Source organism: Gallinula chloropus, assembly GCF_964237585.1.
Source record: "Gallinula chloropus genome assembly, chromosome: 26".
Lineage (NCBI taxonomy): Eukaryota > Metazoa > Chordata > Aves > Gruiformes > Rallidae > Gallinula > Gallinula chloropus.
This window is the reverse complement of record NC_140111.1, coordinates 3,329,965-3,354,151: the sequence shown is the minus strand read 5'-3', so window position 1 is coordinate 3,354,151 and position 24,187 is coordinate 3,329,965. Positions and strand designations below refer to the sequence as shown.

The window sequence follows — 24,187 nt, the reverse complement described above, 5'->3', positions numbered from 1 at the left end:
ACTTGAGTGCTTTGCTGTCTAGATGCTCTGATGGAATCTGTGCTCTGCTTGTCTGTGCTGGTGCCTTTCTGCTTTTCAGCTCTCCAAGACCACCTGAAGTGTGCTCTTCTGTCTCTTGTCATGCTGGCCGTGCCTGGGGGTCAGTAACATGAGATCTGGTTCATCAACGCAGCACCAGCCCCTGCTTGAGCTTTCCTGTCAGCAGTCTGACCCCTCAGAAAAGGCAGAGCTGCTTTGACATCCCCTCTGGCCGTGGCAGGACTCAGTTCTGTTGCTTGACTCACACAAACAGGCTCACTGGGATGAAGTGTTTGTTTAAATATGTTTCCTGCAGCTACAAACATCTTTGACCCTATAACTTCATTGCTGTGTAACAGGCTGGACCAAAAATAGTGTTCAGGGCAGGGGAATGGGTAGAGGTTTTAAGTGAGAGCTATTCCATGTGGCTTATCAGGTGATTTTATAGCTGTACTTAGTGGGGAGATACAGCCCCAGCTCTGTTTGCTTTGTCAAGCTGGTGATTGGGAGTTTGCTGTGAGAACTGGACTCTGTTCCTGACTCTTTGTTTATTCCCCCCCCCCAATTCAGACTAAGCAGCCATGTCAGCCAAAGCCATCTCTGAGCAGACGGGGAAGGAGTTCTTGTACAAGTACATCTGCACGTCCTCTGCCATCCAGAACCGCTTCAAGTATGCCCGAGTCACCCCAGACACTGACTGGGCACGGCTCACCCAGGACCACCCTTGGCTTCTGAGTGAGGTAAGAGGAGCGACTCACAGAGCCCTGGCCAGAGCTCTGCCCAGCTGAGCTGTGCCCCCTGGGCATGGCACCTCCTGCCATGGCAGGTTGTGAGCAGAGCTGTGCTCCAGATCTTTCCTGAAGGACCGGTTGCTGCTGCTGCTGCTCTGCAACATTGGTTTGCAACACTGATGAAGAAACAAACCTTGCTTCCAGCCTGCTGTATCACCTTCTTGGGGGGCTGATTATAAAATCCTCTAAGGGCTGAAACACCTGAGCAGAGACACCTGTGAATGAGAAGCTTCTCAGAACCACAGAGAAAATAAAGGAGGCTAATTCAGGCAAAGCAGGCATCTCAATGCCATTCCCTGGTCTCAATCCTTTACTTACTGGAATTAGAGTTTCCACAGCCAATTTAGACATTCAGTTAGGACCCAGCTTAGGTTTCCTGCATCCAAGCCAAATGTTAGGGAGAACTTAATATTTTTTTGCCTTTTTCTGTGCAAGATATTTTACATCTCTTTATGTTTCAGAGCCATGAACTTTCTGTAGAGAAAACATATCCAGAGCTCTTTTTATTAGCTGTCCAAGCTGGCTCCTTTCCAGACATTAATATAATTAAGTCACTGATTGGTAGAACATGACCGTTTCCTTGACTGATAGCAGCCCTACACTAAGTAATTAAATGTGCCATACTTGAGTGCATGAGTGAGTTCCAGGAAGATAACAGCAGTGCAGAAAGCCAGCAGGCAGCAAGGATGCCGTCTAACCCTTCAGACAGAGTTTTGTGATGCTCGGGAGGGCGCCAGGGTCTGGCAGAAGAGCTGCAGTCATCACAGCACAGGGTTCCATGTTATGTCTGATCTATGCTGTAGTATCAGGAGCTGTACAGCCAAATGGCACCAATTTCTTAATTAAAAAAAAAATATATGTGGAAACTAGAGAGAAGTGTTACCTAGGGACAGCTTTCCACAGGGGTCCTATGAAGAGCCACTGTCAGCTGAGCAGGATGTGCAGGACCCTGGCCAGTCTGGCTGCAGGGTATGTAGTGGAGCAGGAGCTTTCTCAGGGAGCAGCTGGTGGTGCTTGCTGTGCCTCTGATCCCTCCTCCTGAGGGAGATGCTGGTGTCGTGAGTTCATGATGCATCTTACAAAGACAGTTTGCCAGGCTGAGGGGATGCTGCCTGCATGGGGTGGTTTTCTTGGGGTTTTTTTAAAAAAGTATGTACACCCCATCCTAACAGCTGCTTTGAAAGGGTTATCAGACTTCATCCAAGAAAGCAAAACCAAGCTGTCACCTTAACCTCTGATGTGTACCCATGTCTGATGAGAAATAAGGCTGCTCTTCTCAAAGTACAGCATGAAAACAGCCCCAGAGCTGCAGGCTTGTACCAGGAGTTGTGTTTGCCTGACAACTGCAGCACATTAGAGATCCAGCCAGGAGATTAAAGAAACTCTGCAGGGATGCTTGCTGTACAGAACTTAAGGCTTTGTTCCACTATCTGCAGAGAACTGCTCCCCTGGAATCACTTTCTAACGCTTCTTTCTTTTAATCCCTCTTGCCCAACCTCACAGCGTTTAGTGGTGAAGCCGGATCAGCTGATAAAGCGGCGTGGAAAGCTTGGACTGGTTGGGATTAACCTCACGCTGGATCAGGTGAAGGCCTGGCTGAAGCAGCGCCTGGGCCAGGAAGCCACGGTGAGTGCCGCCTTAGCAGCAGGCCCAGGAACTCCCCTCTCAGCCTGGAGAAGAGAAGGCTGCAGGGGAACCTCATTGCAGCCTTCCAGGACCTGAAGGGAGCTTATAGGCAGGAGGGGATTCAACTTTTTAAAAGAGCAGATAATGGCAGGACAAGGGGGAATGGACTAAAGCTAAAGGAGGGAAGGTTTAGATTAGATATTAGGGGGAAGTTTTTTACAGAAAGAGTGGTGAGGGGCTGGAACAGGCTGCCCAGAGAGGTAGTGGATTCCCCGTCCCTGGAGGTGTTCAAGGCCAGGTTGGATGGGGCCCTGGGCAGCCTTGTGTAGCTCCAGGCCTGGAGGTTGGTGTCCCTGCCTGTGGCAGGGAGGTTGGAGCTCTATGATCCTTGGGGTCCCTTCCAACCCAGACCATTCTATGATTCTATGATTCTCTTCTGTCTCTCCTGCCTGCTGGTGTGACAGGAGCACACAACGTGCTTTAAAGCACCGTGCTCGTGGTGGTTTGCAGCCTGTGTTGTGCTTGTGCCAAAGCAGGTGAGAAACTGTCCTGTGTGTGACCTTCCTGCTGGGGAAGGGACACCTTGCTGGGCACCTCAGTGCTCCCACTGCCTGAGGCTGCTGTACAGGGCCCCTGTGCTGGGGCTCAGCAGGATCTGGTGCTGCTTCCACTCAGGAGCCAGCAGCTGACAGCTCAAATGTTGTGTCTGGTTGGTGTAGCAGCTTTGCTTCATTACCCAAGGCAGATTTAAGGAGACAAGTATAAAAGCTGTCATAAAACTGTCCTCTTATAGCCAGGCAGTGTGTTTTGGCTGATGACTGAGTGTTACTTCAAGTCCTTATTTTAACTTGATGCTGGCTTGTAATATTTATTCCCCTGGGAACGATACTGCAATGCTGATGATAAAGAAATGCCTGCCATCCCAGCTGCTGTGTCTCAGGGCCCCGTGGAGTTGTGCTGTCTCAAGGAAACTGATGCCTCAGCCCTGCTGTGACTGATTTGCTACTGGCCCCAGCGCAGGGCTGTGCAGCTGAGCAAGCCAGCTTGCTTGAAGGCCGTTGTGAAACACCAGGCAACTGTGCCTGCCTGGCAGGGAGACCATGGGTGTTGAAATTGATTCTTTAGCATGATCCAGTTGCCACATCTAAAGGCAGGACTGTGCCAAGGACCTGTGACCGATGCTGCAGCAGCAGCATCCTTGGCAGTGGGGGGGTATCTCCTGTGGGCTGTACAGGAGTGTGTCTTGAGTCAGGAAACTTGGGTTTGGGTAGTGGGAACACCCACACAGAACAGTTCCTGGGACTTTGCTGTAGCTGCCTGTCCCTGTCAGGAGAGGCTGAAGGATTCTCCTGCTCTTCATGCTCATTGACATGGCTTCAAGACTGCTGGGCAGAGGCTCCTGCTGCTCCCTGTGGAGTTCAGGACTTCCCTCACTTCTGAGTTGCTCAGAGCTCCCAAGAGAAGCTGAAGCCACCGTGTTTCACACTGCAGGAAGCAGTGCTCTTTGCAGGAGCTGACGTGGGGCAGGAGATGAAGAGCAGCCATTCTGGTGCTGCTCTGCTAGCTGTCCTGTTGGGAACAGGAGGGGTGACTGGCTCAGGTAGCCTGTGAAGTTCAGGTAACCCAGAGTGGTACAGCAGCATGTCCAGGGAAGGATCACAGCTCCCCAGGAAAACATGGAGAAGATGCTTGTGAGGAAGTTATTTTTAGAGCAGCATTGATTATTTCTTGAAGCTTGCTGTCATAAGTGTGGCTATTGGACAAGTGTTTATTGGTGTTTGTTTTCTGCATGCAGATTGCTAATGCCAAGGGAACCCTGAAGAACTTTCTGATTGAACCATTCGTCCCTCACAAGCAGGTCTGTATATCAGAGAGCACTGACAGGTGCTTTGAAGTCTCTTGACTCGCATGCAGCTTGGATGGGTTGGGACAGAGGTGTGTGTGTGTGGCCAGAGCTATGTGCAGGCACAGCATTAGTCTGTGCCAGGAGTGCTTAGTGATCGTGTCAATCACTGTTACTCTGCAGAGCAGAGGAGGTTACGTGTCCCAGGGAGACACTGAGTTGGTCAGTTGAAACGGCTCAGTGCTCCCTGACACTGTCAAGTGTGGATAACAAACCCTGGATGTGACAGGTCTTGGGTTGTGCTGGTGATATACTGGTGATATACTGGTGCTCTGCTGTGGTTTGTGGGGAGGGTGTAATTACAATGGAGGTGTTTGTGGTGCATGCAAGAAGGGACCCTGTTTGCACCTTGGTTGTGTAAGATGGGAGCAGCTTTCTCCAGCAGTGGAATGGGTTGTCCCTGGCAGGTCTCTCCAGGGTGAAGCACTCCAGGTGCTGCCACACTCCTTCCTAGGCCAGCATGGTCTGCACAACCCTGGGGAGCCTCTGGGCTGCTCTGGTGCTGCTTCTCCTTGCAGAGCTTAGCTGTGTGCTCACTTGTACCTTCCTCAGCCCTGATCTTCTCCAGGGGTGAGTTGCTAACGTTTGTCTTTGCAGGAGGAAGAGTTCTATGTGTGCATATACGCTGCCCGTGAGGGAGACTACGTGCTCTTCCACCATGAGGGGGGTGTGGATGTGGGAGATGTTGATGCCAAAGCTCAGAAGCTGCTTGTGGCAGTGGATGAAAAGCTCCACGAATCAGATGTAAAGAAATACCTCCTGCAGCACGCACCAGCAGACAAGAAGGAGTAAGTAGAGGTGCCTGGTTCCAGGCACAGCCAGCTGCCCTGAAGCTGCTCTCCTTCCAGCACAGCACGCCCTTGTTCTGTGACACAAGCTTGCCTTCTGCCCTTCTTGCTGCCCTCAAGAATATGCTGTGCATTTTAAGCTGGAGGTTCTTTTGACCTTGTCCCAGCTGCCTGTTAAAACTCAAAATAAGTGTCTGTGGTGCTTCCAGCCTTCAGTTGACAGGGGCACTTCTCAGTCTGCTGAAGTCTTGACCTCTGAGATGCTGGAGACGTGTTGAATTTTGATCCTCTGTGTTAGCTTAGAGTTTCTTTTATTTCATAGAAACAGTGATGAGATGTGAATCTGATTGCTAATTCAGAAATGTACTCTGCCTTGCTCTGGCCTGCTCTGAGGTGGTGTTATCTTGCTCTTCTACTTCACTGCAAGCTTATCTATAGATCTCAACACTTCTTCTGCATCTCCTTTAATTAGATGCCTCTACCTAATTAACGTGAGTCATGATTTTTCCATACATAACGTAATCACTGCTGGCATTGCTCAGCATCAGCTAGCTGAAGAAGCCTGTCACTAAAACAGTTTCCTGGGGTCTGTTCCCCATCCCAGCTAAGGAAGGTCTGACAAAGATGCATATCTGGTAGGGAGAGACAGTGATGTGTTTCTCTCTCTTGGTGAGATCAGGCTGAGCATCTCTGACAGTTGTGAATGACTCTGTTCTCAGCAGAGTTTGGTGAAGCATAATTAGGATGAGTCATCAAGATCTTCCATTCCTTGAGTCATCACCTCGCTTCTTCCAGAGAAGATGAATGAGATGGAAGATATTGAGATGTGGTTGTTGCAGGTTGCTGCTAATACAAATGAAGCAGAGCAGGCTGTGCTTTCTGTTTGGCTGCCTAATGAATTTGTGTTCCTTCTTTTACAGCATCTTGGCCAGCTTCATCTGTGGCCTGTTCAACCTTTATGAAGATCTATATTTCACGTACCTCGAGATCAATCCATTAGGTAACAGAGATTTTTGGGAGTGGGGCTGTCTGTTCTGGAGCACTGAAACCTGCACTCCATTCTCCTGGGGTTTGTGTAGCTTGCAGCAGTCTCAGGCTGCTGGGTGGAAGCACAGGAGGGGCTGTGCTGCTCCTGAAGCTGTTGGTTGAATGCACCCAAACTGGGGGCTGATGGGGGGGATGTCTTACCTGGTTTCCTGGTGGGAAAGACAAATCCATTGATAGGGATGTTAAATCAGGACTGAGGCCCATAAATATTCTTTTGGGTCAAAACCTGAGCTAGAGCCTGCCTGTGGCCACTGTAGTTCTTAAGGGAACACTCTGGGTCTGGTAAATGATTAAATGACACATGTGGAGGAAGAGGGGCGAAGGTGACCTAGCTCTTGTAGTGGTCTCTATGTGGTATCCAAGTTTGAGTAAATCTGTATAAACCAGAGCTAATCCTGGTACTTTTTTCAAATGCAGTGGTGACAAGTGATGGTGTCTACATCCTTGATTTGGCTGCGAAGATTGATGCAACTGCTGACTATATCTGCAAAGTGAAGTGGGGGGATGTGGAGTTCCCCCCTCCCTTTGGCAGGGAAGCTTACCCAGAGGCAAGTAACAACCTGCTTTGGCCCAGATGCCTCTCCTGTGGCCTGCAAGCTTAATTCCTCACTGCTTGCATGTCTGTGGCAGTGAGGATTTCCTCTCTGGTGGCTTTTGTTGACGTGTCTTGAGGACCCAGGCACTGGCACCCGTGATAAGAGCATGTGCTAACCCCCACTTACACTGCTGTGGTGTTAGGACTTCTCCTGACTGCATGCTGACGTGCAGTTGGTTGCTGTTTCAGTTCTGTAATTCAGAATTTACTTCTTTTTTTTACATGGAGGCTTATATTTAACTCCATTCAGTAGAGTGCCAGAGCTCTGCACTGGTACAGCCTTCCTCACAGGGTCCCTGCCTGTCCTGCTGCCCTGGCAGTGGTGCTGTTTTGGTTCTTGACCTTATGGCAGCTGATGTTCCCTTAGGCTTGGAGTTACCCTTTCAGAGCCCTGAGTAGCACTTGTATGTGAAACCTGCCTGAGTGTGAATCCAAAGGAAATAGTCACCATCTCTCAAGCTTCAAAGTTCAGATGTTAATGCACTGAGAGGAGGCTGCAGGCAGTGTTTTTCTTTTAAAATTAGAAGAGCCCATTGTTTCTTGGAGTTCCCTGAGCTTGTGCTGCTGGTAGCACAGCCCAGCTTCTTACCTAGCATCCCAACAGCTTCCAAAGCTGTCAGGAGTAGAGCCCTCTCCTTAATTGTTCCGTTACTTATTTCATGTGACTTTTACTGTGTCTAAAAGGATTTCTGTCCTGACTTTTAATAATTATAATTATGCTTCAGTTGGGGAAGGCTTTTGTAACGTGGCCAGGAAATCCATTTAGCTGTTTCTCTCCATGTAGCTTGCTGGATGCCAGCACTTAACTCAATTTGCTCTTAAAAGGATTAGTTCAGTTTTTGTCTCTGAATCATCGCTCTCCAAGTCCCTGTGAAGGTTATTACAGCAGAGCCTTTGCTGAGAATGTTAATGAGCTCACAGTGAAGTGCTTCCCAACAGGCAGGCATGCTGTGAGACAGGAACACCACGCTGAGCCAAACTACAGCACGCACAGTGATTGTGTCCTTGGCTGCAGCACAGACAGGGAGCACGTAGCTGTGGCTGTGTTGACTTTCAGGCTTCCTCTGGTCTTGCTCTGCAGATGAGGTCAGATCAAGACTTGTCAGTTCAGAGGTGTTGGGTTCTTTGGCTGCCATGTGTGGAGCTGTGAAGGCCAGGGGCTCCCCAGGGCTGGCTGAGCAGTGCAGAAGGCATGGCCAGTGTGGCACAGCTTAGTGCAACGCTGCTGACAGTTGGCTGCCTCTCCAAAGCTTTTCTGCAAACAGGGAAAAATCTGCTTCATGAGCTGCACTGTGCAAGTGAAGGGATATCAAATGTATTCGCAGCTGTCAGTTGTGATGTCACTTGGACAAGCCAGCAGCCTTACAGAGACAGCATGGTGTTTGGAGAGTGACTTTTTTCCAAGCAGGAATCAGAACATCTGTGTATGCTCAGGTTGATCCCCTTTTGGATTTTTCATGGAGAATGGCACAAGCTGTCTGTGTCCAGCCCAGCCTCTGTGTGCTGCTGTGGAGAACACAGAACATAGACTGGTCCTGGCCCCTGAGAGATGAACCTGTGTCTGTTTCTTACAGAAATGCTGTTTGTAGTTCTGCTCTCTGCTCAGTTGTAGTTGAGGGGAGATGTGGGAGCTCTGCATATCTAGACTGGGCCAGCACGATCAACTCTCTGGTTTGGAGGAAGAGACAAGAGAAGTTTAAATCACTTGCTGCTCTGTTTGCAGGAAGCCTACATCGCTGATCTGGATGCAAAGAGTGGAGCCAGCTTGAAGCTTACTATTCTCAACCCCAGGGGCAGGATCTGGACCATGGTGGCTGGTGGTGGTGCCTCAGTGGTTTACAGGTAAGAGGGAACAGGGATCCCAATGGGGAGGGGGTGGGTTTACAGCCCTGGGAGGAAACCGTTGCTGCAGTCTCTGGAAAAGCTCTTCTAAGCAATCTTTGCCACACTGGGACCCCTTTGGAGTGAAGATGCTGTGCACATTTCTTATGGAGATGTGCAGCCTGGTGTCCCTTGGAGATGACAGTTCTCTGTGGTTGAGACATGGTTTCTTTTTGACTTGGAAAGAAACAAGCTGGCTGAAAGCTGTTGCTGGTAATATTGCTGTGGGAGCCCCTGGGTTCCATTGTACCTGGGAGAGTATAACAAGATCAGCCAAGAGGAGCAGCTTTGTTTTCAGCAGACAGCATGATGTCTGCTACAGGTCCCACTTTCCCAGGAATTTGGAATGCATTAGGAAGACCTTCACAGTGGCTCAAACTATAATCCATCTATTTTCTTTTTTCCAGTGACACCATTTGTGACCTGGGGGGTGTGAACGAACTGGCCAACTATGGGGAGTACTCAGGAGCCCCGAGCGAGCAGCAGACCTACGATTACGCAAAGACTATTCTCTCCCTCATGACAAGGGAGAAGCACCCTGAAGGTAAGAGAATCGCTGCTATTGCAGAGCTGCACAGCTCTGTGTGTGGGGAAAACCAAACAGATCTGGGCTGTTACTATGCTCACACCTCCCTGGCAGAGCTTTTAAGGTACTGCTGCCTCTGAGTGAGACAGTGATGGATTTCTGTCAGCTCTTGCTTCAGAGATTGAAGCAAATGTGGCCTGAGCTCTTATCAGAAGAAATCTTGCCTGATGCAAACCTCTTATCTTCCAGGCTCTGCTAAACACAACTTACTGCAACTACTGTTGCAAACTGAACTGCAGTGTTATTTCACTTCATAGCCTCAACTGCCTCGTGACAGTACATATTACTGTGCCCTTAAAACCACTTTATTTACACGTGTCTTCCCTCAGGTAAAATCCTGATCATTGGAGGCAGCATTGCTAACTTCACCAACGTAGCAGCCACGTTTAAGGTAGGTGACTGTTCAGAAGTATCAGCAGATGCCCCCAGGCATCAGCATGAGCCATTGTGCCTGGCTTGGGTTGCGCAGAGCGGGCAGTGCCCTCCTCCAGGAGTTCCTGTGAGGGTGGCATGGGCTGACCACGGGGCTGCCCGGAGTTCACCTTGCCTGTGCACTTCTAGGGCATCGTGAGAGCGATTAAGGATTACCAGGGCCCTCTGAAGGAGCATGAGGTGAGGATCTTTGTACGAAGAGGAGGCCCGAATTACCAGGAAGGGCTGCGCGTCATGGGAGAAGTCGGTAAGGACCAACCATCTCCTGAACCAAAGTTCCTGCATCTTGTTTCTTCCACCTGCCTCCTGTGGAGCCTTTTCAAGGCTAAATGCTTCCCTTCAGCAGAAGCTTGTCCCCAAGGCTGACAGTTGTTGTGTGTGTGTGTGTGTACACAGGGAAGACCACCGGGATCCCCATCCACGTCTTCGGCACGGAGACCCACATGACGGCGATTGTGGGCATGGCCCTTGGGCACCGGCCCATCCCCAACCAGCCGCCCGCAGCAGCCCACACTGCCAACTTCCTGCTCAACGCCAGCGGCAGCCCCTCGGTGAGCCCCTTCCCCTCCCTGAATGGTTGTGAGGAGCCTCTTCAAGGCAGCTTCCCCTCCCTGGCCAGGTGACCAAGGGAGCTTGGCCACCACCACTTTCTAGGAAAACCAGTTTGCTCTCACAGGGCTGTAATGGTCCTACCACAAAATGAACTTCCACTGGTTTTCTTTGTAGACTAGTGTAGCCAAAGTAACTGGCCACATCTTCCTGTGTGCTCCAGGCCTTATCTAGCATGCCATCCCTTACTGACTTGCCTTCTGAACCTTTCAGACTCCGGCACCAAGCAGAACAGCTTCCTTCTCAGAGTCCAAACCCGATGATATCGCTCCAGCCAAGAAGGCAAAGCCCACAGCACCTCTTGGTAAGTCTCCAGCACTGGAAACAATTCCCAGCAGCTCTGCTCCAAAAGGCAGCCTGTGGGTTAACCTAACTAATGCTTTTTCTGGATATTAAGGGAAAAGTGGTTTTGTGGTACCTGTCTCTCTTTGTTTTGAATGTAATTAAGTGCTTTTAGAGTGCTGTCACTTGTGCTGTTAGCTCACTGCAAGGTGAGTCAGAGCAGCCTTGATCTGGGATGTTCCACTGAAGGGAACAGCATGGTTTGAGAGCTCCAGCTTTCCCACCTGCCCTTACGCAAGGCCAGCAGGCAGCAGGTTAGAGTCCTTGGTGTGGTTCCTGAGCTGTTCCCATGGGATGCTGTTGGAATGGTCCTTGGGACAACCTGCAGCTTTCTGGACACACACTCTGCAGTCGGTTTGGTAGGGATGGGATGTACTCACCATGTTTAGTGCTGGAGGTTCCTGTGCAGTGTTTCTGTTATCTTGTTTTTTGCTTTCTGGGTTTTTTTAACTGGAGTGTTGTAGAAGTTTCTTTAGCAGTGTGATACACAAGAGCTTTGGCAGGTTTTTGCCTTTTTTTTTTTGACACTTTATTGGCTAAAAGCATCTTGAGTGGGGGAGCAGCAACAGCAGAGTGCAACAATGTCCTAGTCCTCCTCCCTCCCATGTGAGCAGGCTCTGGCCTCACAGCAGTACAGGGGGTTCAGATGTAATTTGGGTGAAAGGCATCACAAACCCCACTACTGCTCTTAATTGTTGTGCACAGGCTTTTGCACAAGCTCAGGACTGCAGTGCAAACGTGTAAGCTGTGGGGCTTGCAGTGTGAGGACACCTGAACCTCACCTGTGCCTCTGCTGGGATAAGCAAAGAGCTTCTAGGTGGCAAAAGGCAAAATTTAGTGTCCAGGTGTTTGGAGAGAAGTATAGCAGAGAGTGTTCCAGCCCACTTGTGCTTTCCCAAAAGCAAAGCCTGGAGTGCCCTGGGGAGGAGCGATGCCGCAGCACCCGCTGCCAGCCGCTCCTGGTGTGTAGCTGCATGGGTGATTCTCTCTTTAACAGATTCAATCCCAGCTTCAAGACCTGGTTCAGGTAGGACACGTGTGGCAAGCTGGATGTGTGTGGCCTTGCTGGCAGCTGAATTCCTTAGTTCTTGGTTTTGTTGCTGTGTGCTCTCTCCAGAGGCTTGCAGTGCTGTCTGGTCCTTCCCATCCCTCCTGCCCAGTGTGTTTAGCTATCACCACATGAACTCTTCATCTGGCTTTCCAAGTGCAGATCACATAATCCTTTGCACAGAAACTTACTCTCTCTGGGGTAGAGAGGGACAGGTCTCAAACTTTAATTTCTCTCCCCTTATCCCCCAGAGTTGTTACAGAGAAAAGCAGACCTAGGCACACTGGGAGAACCTCTGGTGTCTCTGCTTTCAGAAAGAAGGAATCTAACAGTGTCTGATAACTGCCACTTTGGTTCAAAGGGAAACACAATACTGTGGGTGCCCTGCTTGTTTATGAACCTTGAAGGGCACACAGAAGTCACCAAATAAACTAAATGTTCCTGTTCCCTTATCAGTTCAGCAAAGCATTACAACTCGTGCTCAGTGAGGTTATGGGGACTTTAGGCACTCTCTTGAGCTCTGTTTAGGCACTCTCTTGAGAATAAACTGCTCAGTTGGGGTACAGGTAGAGTTTCAAGCTCTACCTCACGAGAAGAGGGACAGCAGAAGGGGGACACTCAGATTCTCCCTTGTGTGATCTTGGACAGATGGCATCACCTTTCTGGGCCTGTGCTTCCCATTTCTATCAGTATCAGTCTTATCTCCTTGCATGCACCTGCAAGGGAAATGGGGTTTTTTAGGGCAGGCAGTTTCCCAATACCAGGTATAGCTGTGTGCCCAAACTGTGAGCATGTAGAGCAGCCTAAGATTTCTTGTTAAAGCCTGCAGAACAGTATCCTGTTTAATCCCTAACGCTGTTTACCTTTGATTCAAAGCCAGAAAGAAATTAGTTGGGGACTGAATTGGGATCAGCAGTTCTGAGCTCTTAAGAGTTTTAAAAGGAGCTCTGCCTGGAGTCAAAGGGAGAAGCTTAGTGTTTTTCTGTGACAAGTGGTGTAAATGTATCTGAAGCAAACAGTCTCCCCTCACGACCTGAATAGTTTTCTGTCCCCAAAGCCAAGTTTTGGGCCATATATAAATTCTTCTGGCCATGAGGCTTGTGTTGGATTCTAATCATCAAAAAAAGCTGAAAACAGAAGCTGAGTGTGTAGATGTCCTTTGCTTTCTGTCCCTTCTGTTCCCTGCTTTTCTTAGTTCCTGTAGTTCTACTGTAGTGCCCTGATGAGGATAAGGGCAAACCTTCTCTGCCTCTCCCTGATCGAAGGCCATGTGCAAGTCAGTGAAATCCAGGATTCCTTTTCTCTTCAGCTTTGCAGAATGAAACTCTCTGGGAGGAGCAGGAGGCCCACGTGAGAAGAGGAAGAGGCAATTTCACTTCTTACCTCTCTGCTCCTACACCAGCTCCCCCGTGCTATTAAGCACTTGCCCCTCCTGTGGAGCCCAAAGCCTGGCTCCTGTGCAGCCTGGGGAAGGGGACTGCAGTTTCCTCCTCAGCGTGGGCAGTGGCTGTGGCATCCTGCAGCCCAGCTGTTGGGCTGGGTTTGCAGGGGGGCCCAGTGCTTGCCGTGGGGCCTTTGGGCAGGCGCGTGGCGGAGCCGCAGGCCTTGCCTTGCACAGACAGACGGCGTGAGCACAGATGGATGTTTGAGTGTGGTTTTGTTTCTTTCCTCCTCTCCCCCTGAGCAGGTAAAGCCACAACCCTGTTCAGCCGTCACACCAAAGCCATCATCTGGGGGATGCAGACCCGGGCTGTGCAGGGGATGCTGGACTTCGATTATATTTGCTCCCGGGACGAGCCCTCGGTCGCTGCCATGGTTTATCCTTTCACGTAAGTAGCCTTTGCTGCCTCCACAGTTCTCCTGACTGCTTCCCACAAATCCTGTGGACTTCCTCCTCCAGTCTCTGCTGTTCTTTAGTGTAGCTCTGCCATAGTCTACATCTCTGCTTTCACACCTCCTATGCTCCCTTCCTCCATTGGGCTGGCTTTGCAGACTGTCCTGTTTCCCTCACTGCTGAGCTCAGGCTGCTCTGTGGAAGCAGCCTGATGTCAGCCACCTACTCCAGGTCCCACTTCATGCTCTTGTAGAGGGTCTCTGTGTTATGTTCCTTTGCTGGGTGAGGGAGGAAGGTTCAGCTCACTGGGCTTTCTTTACAGCTCACTGTCTGCTTGTCTGAGACAAGTAGGATGAGGTTCAACAAGGCCAAGTGCAGAGTCCTGTGCTTGGGACAGAACAATCCAGAGCAGCTACAGGCTTGGGGAGGAGTGACTGGAGAGCTGTCAGGTGGAGAAGGACCTGGGGGTTTTGGGTGACTGACTGAACATGAGCCAGCAGTGTGCCCAGGTGGCCAAGAAAGCCAATGGCATCCTGGGTTGTGTCAGACACAGCAGGGCCAGGGCAGAGATTGTGCCCCTGTGCTCAGCACTGGTGAGGCTGCACCTCGAGTGCTGGGTTCAGGTTTGGGCCCCTCACTACCAGAAGGACATTGAGGTCCTGGAGCAAGTCCAGAGAAGGGCAACCAGGCTGGGGAAGGGGCTGGAGGGCAAATCCTATGAGCAGCAGCTGAGGGAGCTGGGGGTCTTCAGCCTGGAGAAGAGGAGGCTGAGGGGAGACCTTGTCACCACCTCCACTGACCTGACAGGAGGGTGCAGAGAGGTGGGCGATGGTGTCTTGAGCCAGGGGACAGGAGGTGGGACAAGGGGCAATGGGCTCAAGCTGCCCCAGGGCAGGGTCAGAGCAGGTGTGAGGGAAGAGCTCTTCCCTGAAAGAGTTGTGGGCTGTGGCACAGGCTGCCTGGGGTGGGGGTTGAGTCACCATTCCTGGATGTGTTTAACAGATGGGTAGATGAGGTGCTCAGGGATATGGGTTAGTAGAGAGTGGGTACGGTTGGACTTGATCTCAAAGGTCTCTTCTGACCTAGTGATTCTGTGAAATTGCCCTCAGGAGAACCCCCTGTCACTGTATGTCACTGACATAACCTGTCCTGTCACTGTACCTTACGAGCATGGGGGGTATCCCTGCCAAACAGGGCAAGTAGTGAGGAAAGTGTCTGGCTTGCTGCTGAGACAGGGAGAAGGGAGCACATGAAGGGTAGGAGCTTTGCTTTGCTTCAGTGGTGTTTACAGACACCCAGGATAGCTGGTGGCTAATCAGCCTCCATCCTGCAGAGAATTTTGCCTCTTGACTGTTAAGTACCTTGTGCTGTTAGTCTGCAGCTCTGATGGTAATTGCAGCTCTGCAGCATCTGCTCAACAAGTGCAAACCTCAGGGTGCCAAAACTGAGTGCAGGCAGAGTCACATCTGTAGGTGAGTGGCAGCCCCTTGCAGTGTTGCAGTTCTTTAATGAAGAGAAAGCAACAGGGAATAAAAGTGTAATGCTCCTTGTAATGATCTGATTCTGCCTGACCTTTTGGAGGAAGCCAGGCTGGCAAACCTGGAGTGTTCTGTTAGTGTGTTCCCAGGCTGGTATATTTCTGATATTTCCAGACTCTAAAAGACTGGACAGTGTAAACTTCAGTGAAGCCCCAGTTGGAGCATCCATGGGGTATGAGATGCCACCTGCAGTGACACTTGCTGAGGTGCAGGTCCTTCAGCACCCATGGGATGGGGTGGATCGAGTCTCCCTGTAGCAGAATCAGTGTGGACTGTCCCTCAGCCATCCTGGCTGTTCCCCACAGATCCTGGTTTGCTGTTCCCCCAGTCTGGTATTTATTCCAGCCCAGTTATGCAGCTCTGCATGCACTTCATTCATTACTCTTTCTGTGCCTCATTCTGTCTTCCAGCTTGGAGTAGAATTGAGGCTCTGGTAACTTCACTGTGGGAGAGCTTATTCATCTTGCTGGATGCCTCTGTCCCCATTAGCCCGTCTCCTTCCATATGCTGCTCTGTCCTATACTCTGAAGAACCTTCTGCTGTTAGTATGGTCCCTCCCCATGTGTGCTCACTAGCAAGTGAGCCTCACAGTCAGTCTTGGTGTCTGAGAATCGGGGTTTGTAAACTCCTCTGTCTGCATGCGCTGTGTCCCTTTGTCTTCCTGGTAGCCTTAAAAGTCAGGGCTCTTCCATCTTCTTCTCCATAGTGGTGACCACAGGCAGAAGTTCTACTGGGGCCACAAAGAAATCCTGATCCCAGTCTACAAGAACATGTCAGATGCCATGAGGAAGCACCCAGAGGTGGATGTTCTCATCAACTTCGCATCTCTACGCTCTGCTTACGACAGCACTGTTGAAACCATGAATTACCCACAGGTGAGTGAGGGATAAAGAAGGGAAGGTCTCACCATCAGTGTTTGTCCCTGGTGTTGTGATGGCATTAGCAAATCAGCTGGTGGCCCAACAGGGCAGATACATGCCTTGAGCCTGACTTTTCACAGGCTCCAAGGAGGATGCTGGACTTGGGAGTTCTGTGGGAGAACTCAGCATGCCTGGGCTAGGAGCGATTGCTTTGAGTTGGTTAAAGTGCAGCACTGCTTTACTGTGCACAGGGGAAGGGGGAAAAATGCTCTGAACAGGACATTGAGAGTGCTGTGAAGACAACAGCAGACAGTGGATCCATGTGGCAGGCATTCCAGCCTGTGAGGGTGCAGTGTGACCCCCCCAGGGCCTGGCAAGAAGCTGGTCATGTCCCCAGCAGCTGTTTCCCTTCCTGTCCTGCAGAGCTGAGGGGGTGGTGGCTCTGGGGCCTGCTGACAGTTTGCTTTGCCTTGATGCAGATCCGCACCATCGCCATCATTGCTGAGGGCATTCCAGAGGCTCTGACACGCAAGCTCATCAAGATGGCAGATAAGAAAGGAGTCACTATCATCGGGCCTGCCACTGTAAGAACTGGTGACTTTTTCTTCCTCCTGTCCCCCCTGTCTCTCCTCCTGTCCCCCTTCAGTCATATAAAGTCCATGTTGTTTTTTATGAAGGTCACAGCAGCCTCTTCTGTTATTTGTATAAGTAGTGGTGAGGCTGTCTTAGAGAACCATTCCTGGTGCTTGTTTATGTCTTACCAGGCTTTGCTTCTTTCCCTAATTTTCTTGTAGGTTGGTGGGATCAAACCAGGTTGCTTTAAAATCGGCAACACAGGTGGCATGCTGGATAACATCTTAGCATCCAAACTGTACCGCCCTGGCAGCGTGGCTTACGTCTCACGGTCTGGAGGGATGTCCAACGAGCTCAACAACATCATTTCCAGGACCACAGATGGGGTCTATGAAGGGGTGGCCATTGGAGGGGACAGGTAGGACTCAGCATAAGCTGCAAAGATGCTGTTGGTTTTCTCAAATCTGCCAGCAGAGTTGTTAGTAACTTGAAGGAGGAAGGGCAGGTGGGCTGTTCATTTTTCGCCTTTCAGAAGAGTTTGTGAAACGTGATTTAACTTCTACCCTTTCCCCCTGTGTTCCACACAGATACCCTGGTTCCACTTTCATGGATCATGTCCTGCGTTATGAGGATACTCCAGGAGTGAAGATGATTGTAGTGCTTGGAGAGGTGAGTGAGGCTGGGTCACGCCTATCTGAGAAGTACCCAACTCTGGTGGTTTGGGAGCATCTGACCTGGCTGCAAGGATGCTAAAAACCAGCTACAGACAAGTGCCAGCTTTTCATACTCTTATATCTCTGAATTTTTATTTCCTGCTTCCTTCATCAAAAGAAATTGAATGTATTCTGCAGACAGGCATAGGCTCCCCTACTTTGGATGTGAAAAACCCCATAATTAAATAAGGAATCTTTGTTCTGAGGCTTCATCTGTTACTCAGCAAAAAAGTTTGGGGCGGGGAAATCCAAGTAATGTTTCTATGTGTGTGTCTGCTGGTTTCTGGGAAAGCACAAAGCTTTCAACCAGCTCAACATGCTTGCTTTCTTTGCAGATTGGAGGCACAGAAGAGTATAAGATCTGCAGGGGTATTAAGGAAGGTCGTATCACCAAGCCAGTGGTGTGCTGGTGTATTGGTACTTGTGCCACCATGTTCTCTTCAGAGGTATGTGCAAGAACAGGGGCAAATGTATGAAGTAAATGTCTCTCCACAGCAGGAAGATAAAAGAACTTCTCTCACTGTGCCTAAACTTTTTGAAATTGCTGGTAGCACCTTAACAACTGGGAGTTAATAAGTACAAATGGTAAAAGCTTTTCATGCTTCTGCAGTCTGCCACTGGAGATCTCCAGGGGATTCTGTGTACTTGTCAAGGGAGCCCAGAGATCCCAGGGTGTGCAGCAGAGTCCTGCAGCTCTGGAGAGGGGGAGATGATGGGGATGAAAATGCAAGGACCTGGAGTGACTGCAGACTAGGGAATGCCCTGTATGTTGCAGTGCTCATTGCACTTGCCACCAAGAGTTGGGTTAGCCCGAAGGCGGCAGCTGTGCAGTCACCAGTGTTCCCAGGTAGCTCTTTGTTCTGTTCTCTCTGCAGGTAAATGACTTGTGTTCCTTTACTTCCTCTTGTGTGTGTAGGTGCAGTTTGGCCATGCAGGAGCTTGTGCCAACCAGGCTTCTGAAACTGCTGTTGCAAAGAATCAAGCCTTGAAGGAAGCTGGTGTGTTTGTTCCCCGGAGTTTTGATGAGCTGGGAGAGGTCATTCAGTAAGTCACAGTAACAGGGGGTAAAAGCTGTCAGGGGGTTGATTCTGGCCTGATGAATGAATGTATTCCTGCACAGGGACAGCAACTTCTATGCATTCTGAGGTTTTAAGATGTAGATTAAGCCCCCCTCACTTGTGTCTCTTAAAGGACTTCAGCTAATAAATGGATTCTCTCTGTAGGTCTGTGTACCAGGATCTTGTGGCCAAGAGGGTCATTGAACCAGCTGAAGAAGTGCCTCCTCCAACTGTGCCAATGGATTACTCCTGGGCAAGGGTGAGCTCTGCTGCTTGACCTGCTTTTTCCTTCCTTAGAAACAGGATGGGATGTTTGCTGTGATCTGGGATGTTTGTGGCAGTAACGGTGCTGCCACGGGGTTCATCACACGCTTTAGTGCTCCCTGTGGGCTCCCTGGCTATGCTGGTTCTGTGCTGTGGCAGCTGCTCTGAGGGCAAGCTGACAGCATTGTTTGACTGCTCTGCCACTTCCTGCCCCTTGTGTCTGATGGGAATGTTTCAAATCCCATCTTCATCCTGCAATTTCAGGAGCTGGGTCTGATCCGCAAACCGGCATCCTTTATGACAAGCATCTGTGATGAGAGAGGTCAGGAACTGATCTATGCTGGGATGCCAATCACTGAGGTCTTCAAAGAAGAGATGGGAATTGGAGGAGTTCTGGGCCTGCTCTGGTTTCAGAGGAGGTGAGGCAGCTTTTTGCTAAAGCTCCCAAATTCTTTGGCTTGAAGTTTTGCTTGTTTAACAGACTTCTAAGCACAAAATAACTCCAGGATTCCTTTGTGAATGTGGGTTCACTGGAAATGCCATCTCTGTCCCCTCCTGAGCTACATTCAAGGCTTCACACAGTATGTTCTAGTTGTAGGGTGAAGTTTTCCACAAATTTTGTGGTGCACAGAGGACACTTCTACATTCTAGGCTCGTTTCATACTCTCTGACTACTTGCTTATTATTATTACTGTCACCTTGACAAGAGAGAGACTGGGGAGCTGCCACAAATTGGCTGAGCAGCCTACAGGGAGCCTCCTCAATGGTGGGTGTTTGCTGCCTTGGTTTGGTGATGCTTTCATTGGAGGCACGCTGGCAGTAGCTGGAATCTTAGCTCAGCAGACAAGGAGGAACAGAACTGCAGCTCAGGCCCCAGGTTCCCCTCAAAGGGACCCCAGAACTTACTGACAAGTGAGCTGGGCACGTGCAAACTCAGCCTACAAGTGACCTCAGCTCTGAGCTAAGCAGCTCCTGTGGAAACAGAGTAAAAACTCAGCCTCTCAGAGACAGTAGGATGCACCAATAGACACTGTGACCCTGTGGTTCCCTTTTCTATTGTTTCTTTCAAGCATTCACCTGAAACGCAAGTCTCTCCCTAACATAACACCGAGTGCCTCTGTTGTTGGGCTTTAATTACAGCAAATAACTCCAGTCTCCTCCTTGCTCAGGTTACCCAAGTATGCCTGCCAGTTCATTGAGATGTGCTTGATGGTAACAGCAGATCACGGACCTGCTGTGTCTGGAGCCCACAACACCATCGTCTGTGCAAGAGCTGGGAAAGATCTTGTCTCCAGTCTCACCTCAGGCCTTCTCACTATCGTATGTACTTCTCCAGAAGATTCAGCTTTGCTGCTCATTACCCTGCCCAGGTTTTATTACGATTAATTTAAGATTTAGTTCGGCTGCTGAGCCACAGACAGGTTCTGTCTTTCTGCTCACTCTTTGAATGTCTCTTGAATTCGGCTCTGAATGCTTTATGCTCCAGGTTTAAAACCTAGAGCCCAGTATGTAAGAATATCTCTGTCTCAATTTTAAGTCTAGAAGTATTTTTGTAGGGGGCAACTTGCTGTCAGCACTGTCTCTGTGTGGTTGCCTGGTCTCTTCTGATACTGACAAGTAAAACTGTGACTAAAACAGGGTTTAGATGGCATTTACCCCTGGGCTCTGCCTCCAGTGGAGATGCACCAGCTATGTATTGATACCCATGTTATGAACAGATGGTTTATCTCAGGTGACTGCCTGACTTTCATCTCAGGATAGGGAGGATGGGAAGATAATCCTGCCCTTGTTTTGTACATTAACGGTGGAGTCCTTTGCTAGAACCCCTCTGTGTCTTGCACCCAGGGTGACCGGTTTGGTGGAGCACTGGATGCTGCAGCCAAAATGTTCAGCAAAGCCTTTGACAGTGGGATTATCCCTATGGAGTTTGTGAATAAGATGAAGAAAGAAGGGAAGCTGATCATGGGCATTGGGCACCGAGTCAAGTCGGTAAGAAAGCTGCATTAATACAGGCTGGAGGTTGGGTTGGGTTTGGGTGGGGGAGGAAAGAAAACTCTCAACTTCTGAGGCAGCTGTTGATTGAATTCTCAAGACTTAAACCCCCAAAGAGTGAAGCTTGTGATGAGTACCTGTGTAAGAAGGTAACATCAATGACTGTGGTGTGTTCCCAACTTGCAGATAAATAACCCTGACATGAGAGTTCAGATCCTCAAAGACTACGTGAAGCAGCATTTCCCTGCCACCCCCCTGCTGGACTATGCACTTGAAGTAGAAAAAATCACAACTTCCAAGGTGAAATGCACTAGTGTTTCTCTCCTGTTGAGCACTTTTTCTTACTGGGGGACAAGCAACACAAGGGTTATGCTGTATTTTAATTACAAAGCTGTGTAAATTGTTGTTGGGTTTGGGCCTTGGGGTTTTGTCTGTGGTAGACTTTGGGCCAGGCACAGGTATAGCTTGGTAAGGCTGAAGACACTTGCTGAACGCTGAGGAAAATGCTGCACAAACCAAACCCTGTTACCTGTGCTGTCCACAGGATGCCTGGACTGCTGTGCTCTGAGGTGGAGCCAGCACACACCAGGATCTCTGGTTTGGTTTGAACCTGGCCTGTTGTTTGTGGCTGGCTTTCCCTCATCTGCATTAAGCTCATGCTGCTCAACAGCCTTCTCAGTCTTTAGCCTCCTGTGCCCACAATTACAGGCAATCCTCACATTGCCCTCAAGGATGGTGGTTGCTGGGGAACACCAGTTGCCACTGTTAACATCTTCACTGGGGTGTGTGTTTGTTTCCTGCAGAAACCAAATCTTATCCTGAATGTAGATGGCTTTATTGGAGTTGCCTTTGTCGATGTTCTCAGGAATTGTGGCTCGTTCACACGGTGAGTGGGTACTGGGCTGCTTCTCTTAACTTGGGGCCAAATCAGCTCCTGTGGAGCCAGGGTTCCTGGAGGAGGTGGTGAAGGAACTGCAGCCTGGACTGGGTGGGGGGGAAGGAAGAAACTTCCATGTGAATTTAGCGCTGCTGCTGGCACTAGAGCAGATCTGTAGCCTTTCTAATACTGATAGCTTAATAGGTCACTATGAGGAACTTCAATTTACTTTCTCTTGCAGGGAAGAAGCAGATGAATATATTGATATAGGAGCTCTTAATGGCATCTTTGTACTAGGCAGGAGCATGGGATTCATTGGTAAGTTTGCTGCCTTTGTGCCCTTGCCCCTCCCAGGGGCTGTCCCACCACCACAGGCACCAGACAGGAACCTGTGGGGCTCTGAACTGCTGGTTGCAGCAATATGCAATCGAGGGTCTTTGGTAACAGAAGCCACTTTCATTTCAGGACACTACCTGGATCAGAAGAGATTGAAGCAAGGTCTGTACCGTCACCCCTGGGATGACATATCCTATGTTCTACCAGAGCACATGACGATGTGAGTCTGCAGTGTTGCCTCCACGGCACTTCAAGGCGCTGGGAGTGTGTGCAGAGGACAGCCACACGTGGGACTGTGGTGTGTAAAGGCCATTGGGACACAGACACTGAGCTGCCTCCTCAGACTGAGCAACGCAACTGTTTTATAAGAATAGCAACTTGCTCTAATAAAAACCAAAACTTGTGATATTCCAGGTGTTACCTGCTGTATTTAATACTGTCTCTCACCCCTCTTGGTGTGGTTTTTTTTTTTCAACTTGTTTAATTTTGTTTCCAGAAGATTTTAAGGGTTGTGGGAGGGGAGTTTTGCTTACATGAAGGTGTAGATTTGTAATCTGCTGTCAAGCTGCAACTCTTCCTGACAGAAGGAAAGGCTCCCCTAGCCTCTGACTTGAGTTTTTTTGTTGTTGTTGGTTGTTTTTCCATTTGTTTAGTGTGTTCTCATCTTCAGTCTGACTGTATCCTGAACTGTGGGACCACTGCTGATGTATAACCAATGTTACTCAAACTCTGGTGTAGTAATTTAAAGTGTAAAGTTGTACCATACTGCTGTCAAACTGTGAAGCTGCGTGTATCCAGGTGTCTGTATTTATGCAAACCGCCTCTCAGTGCTGGGTGTGGGGTTGTCACTGGCGCTAGCTGCAGCTACAAGAATAATCTCAGAGTAACTTCAGCGTCCTCCGTGTCTGTGTATTGTAACCACCTCGAATAAATAATACACTAACTTACGCTTCTTTCCTGTCTGGCCTCTGAAGGGAGTGAGGGGTGGTGGGGATGGGAGTTCAGCCAGACCCTGGCCCTGTCCTGCCCCTCGGGCTGCGTGTGCTGGGGGGTAAGAGAAGGGGAAGCGCTGCCCAGCCTGAGCCCGGCGCAGCTCCAATGGGAGCAGGGGTTCATAGAATCATATAATCATAGAATGGTCTGGGTTGGAAGGGACCCCAAGGGTCACAGAGCTCCAACCCCCCTGACACAGGCAGGGAAACCAACCTCCAGGCCTGGAGCTACACAAGGTTGCCCAGGGCCCCATCCAACCTGGCCTTGAACACCTCCAGGGACGGGGAATCCACCCCCTCTCTGGGCAGCCTGTTCCAGCCCCTCACCACTCTTTCTGTAAAAAACTTCCCCCTAATATCTAATCTAAACCTTCCCTCCTTTAGCTTTAGTCCATTCCCCCTTGCCCTGCCATTATCTGCTCTTTTAAAAAGTCGAATCCCCTCCTGCCTATAAGCTCCCTTCAGGTCCTGGAAGGCTGCAGTGAGGTCCCCCCGCAGCCTTCTCTTCTCCAGGCTGAACAAGCCCAGCTCCCTCAGCCTCTCTTTGTAGGGCAGGTGCTCCAGCCCTCTAATCATCCTTGTGGCCCTCCTCTGAACACTCTCCAACAGTTCCACATCCTTCTTGTATTGGGGGCCCCAGCTCTGGACACAGGACTCCAGATGTGGCCTCACGAGGGCAGAGCAGAGAGGGACAATCACCTCCCTGTCCCTGCTGGCCACTCCTCTCCTGATGGAGCCCAGGATACCATTGGCCCTATGAGCTGCAAGAGCCACTGCTGGCTCATGTCAAGCTTCTCATCCACCACAATCCCCAAGTCCTTCTCAGCAGGGCTACTCTCAAGAAGCTCTTCTCCCAGTCTGTATCTGTGTCGGGAAGGAAGAATCCCTAAGTGCAACACCTGACACTTGGCAGTGTTGAACCTCATTAGATTCCCCTGGGCCCATCTTTCCAGCCTGTCAAGATCCCTCTGGATGGCTTCCTTTCCTTCTGGGGTGTTGACCACACCACTCAGCTTGGTGTCATCCGCAAACTTGCTGAGGGTGCACTCAATTCCATCATCCATGTCATTGATAAAGATGTTAAAGAGCACTGGTCCCAAGACAGACCCCTGGGGGACCCCGCTTGTCACTGGCCTCCACCTGGACATAGACCCACTGACCACCACTCTTTGTCTACGGTCTGTTAACCAGTTTCTTATCCACTGGATGGTCCACCCAGCAAATCCACTTCTCTCCAATTTAGAGATAAGGATGTGGTGGGGGACTGTGTCAAAGGCCTTGCACAAGTCCAAGTAAATGACATCGGTTCCTTCCCTTTACCCCCCGATGCTGTCACTCCATCATAGAAGGTCACCAGATTGGTGAGGCACAACCTTCCCTTGGGGAAGCCGTGCTGGCTGTCCTGGATCACGCACTCATCCCTCATGTGCTCCAACATGTCATCCAGGAGGATCTGTTCCATGATCTTCCCAGGCACAGAGGTG

At 50.0% G+C, this 24,187-nt stretch overlaps 1 protein-coding gene across 3 annotated transcripts; it reads left to right on the top strand.

The window, feature by feature from the left end:
* The first annotated feature begins 276 nt into the window (after positions 1–276).
* On the top strand, positions 277–22,658 carry ACLY (ATP citrate lyase). 3 transcript variants are annotated; one of them, XM_084275516.1, is made up of 28 exons: positions 277–758; positions 2,313–2,435; positions 4,231–4,293; positions 4,936–5,126; positions 6,047–6,126; positions 6,591–6,721; positions 8,492–8,610; positions 9,057–9,193; positions 9,565–9,626; positions 9,797–9,914; positions 10,064–10,218; positions 10,490–10,580; positions 11,616–11,645; positions 13,354–13,495; positions 15,745–15,913; positions 16,378–16,482; positions 16,693–16,889; positions 17,059–17,140; positions 17,520–17,630; positions 18,101–18,228; positions 18,408–18,501; positions 18,771–18,925; positions 19,676–19,826; positions 20,352–20,495; positions 20,685–20,798; positions 21,302–21,384; positions 21,617–21,693; positions 21,841–22,658. In XM_084275516.1, the coding sequence occupies exons 1-28, from the start codon at positions 600–602 to the stop codon at positions 21,933–21,935; spliced, it is 3,306 nt and encodes a 1,101-aa protein (XP_084131642.1). In that variant the 5' UTR covers positions 277–599; the 3' UTR covers positions 21,936–22,658. The 3 variants fall into 3 exon arrangements, with proteins under 3 accessions (XP_084131642.1, XP_084131643.1, XP_084131644.1); XM_084275517.1 differs by having other exon boundaries at positions 6,591–6,725; positions 8,496–8,610; XM_084275518.1 differs by lacking the exon at positions 11,616–11,645.
* The last annotated feature ends 1,529 nt before the right edge of the window (positions 22,659–24,187 follow it).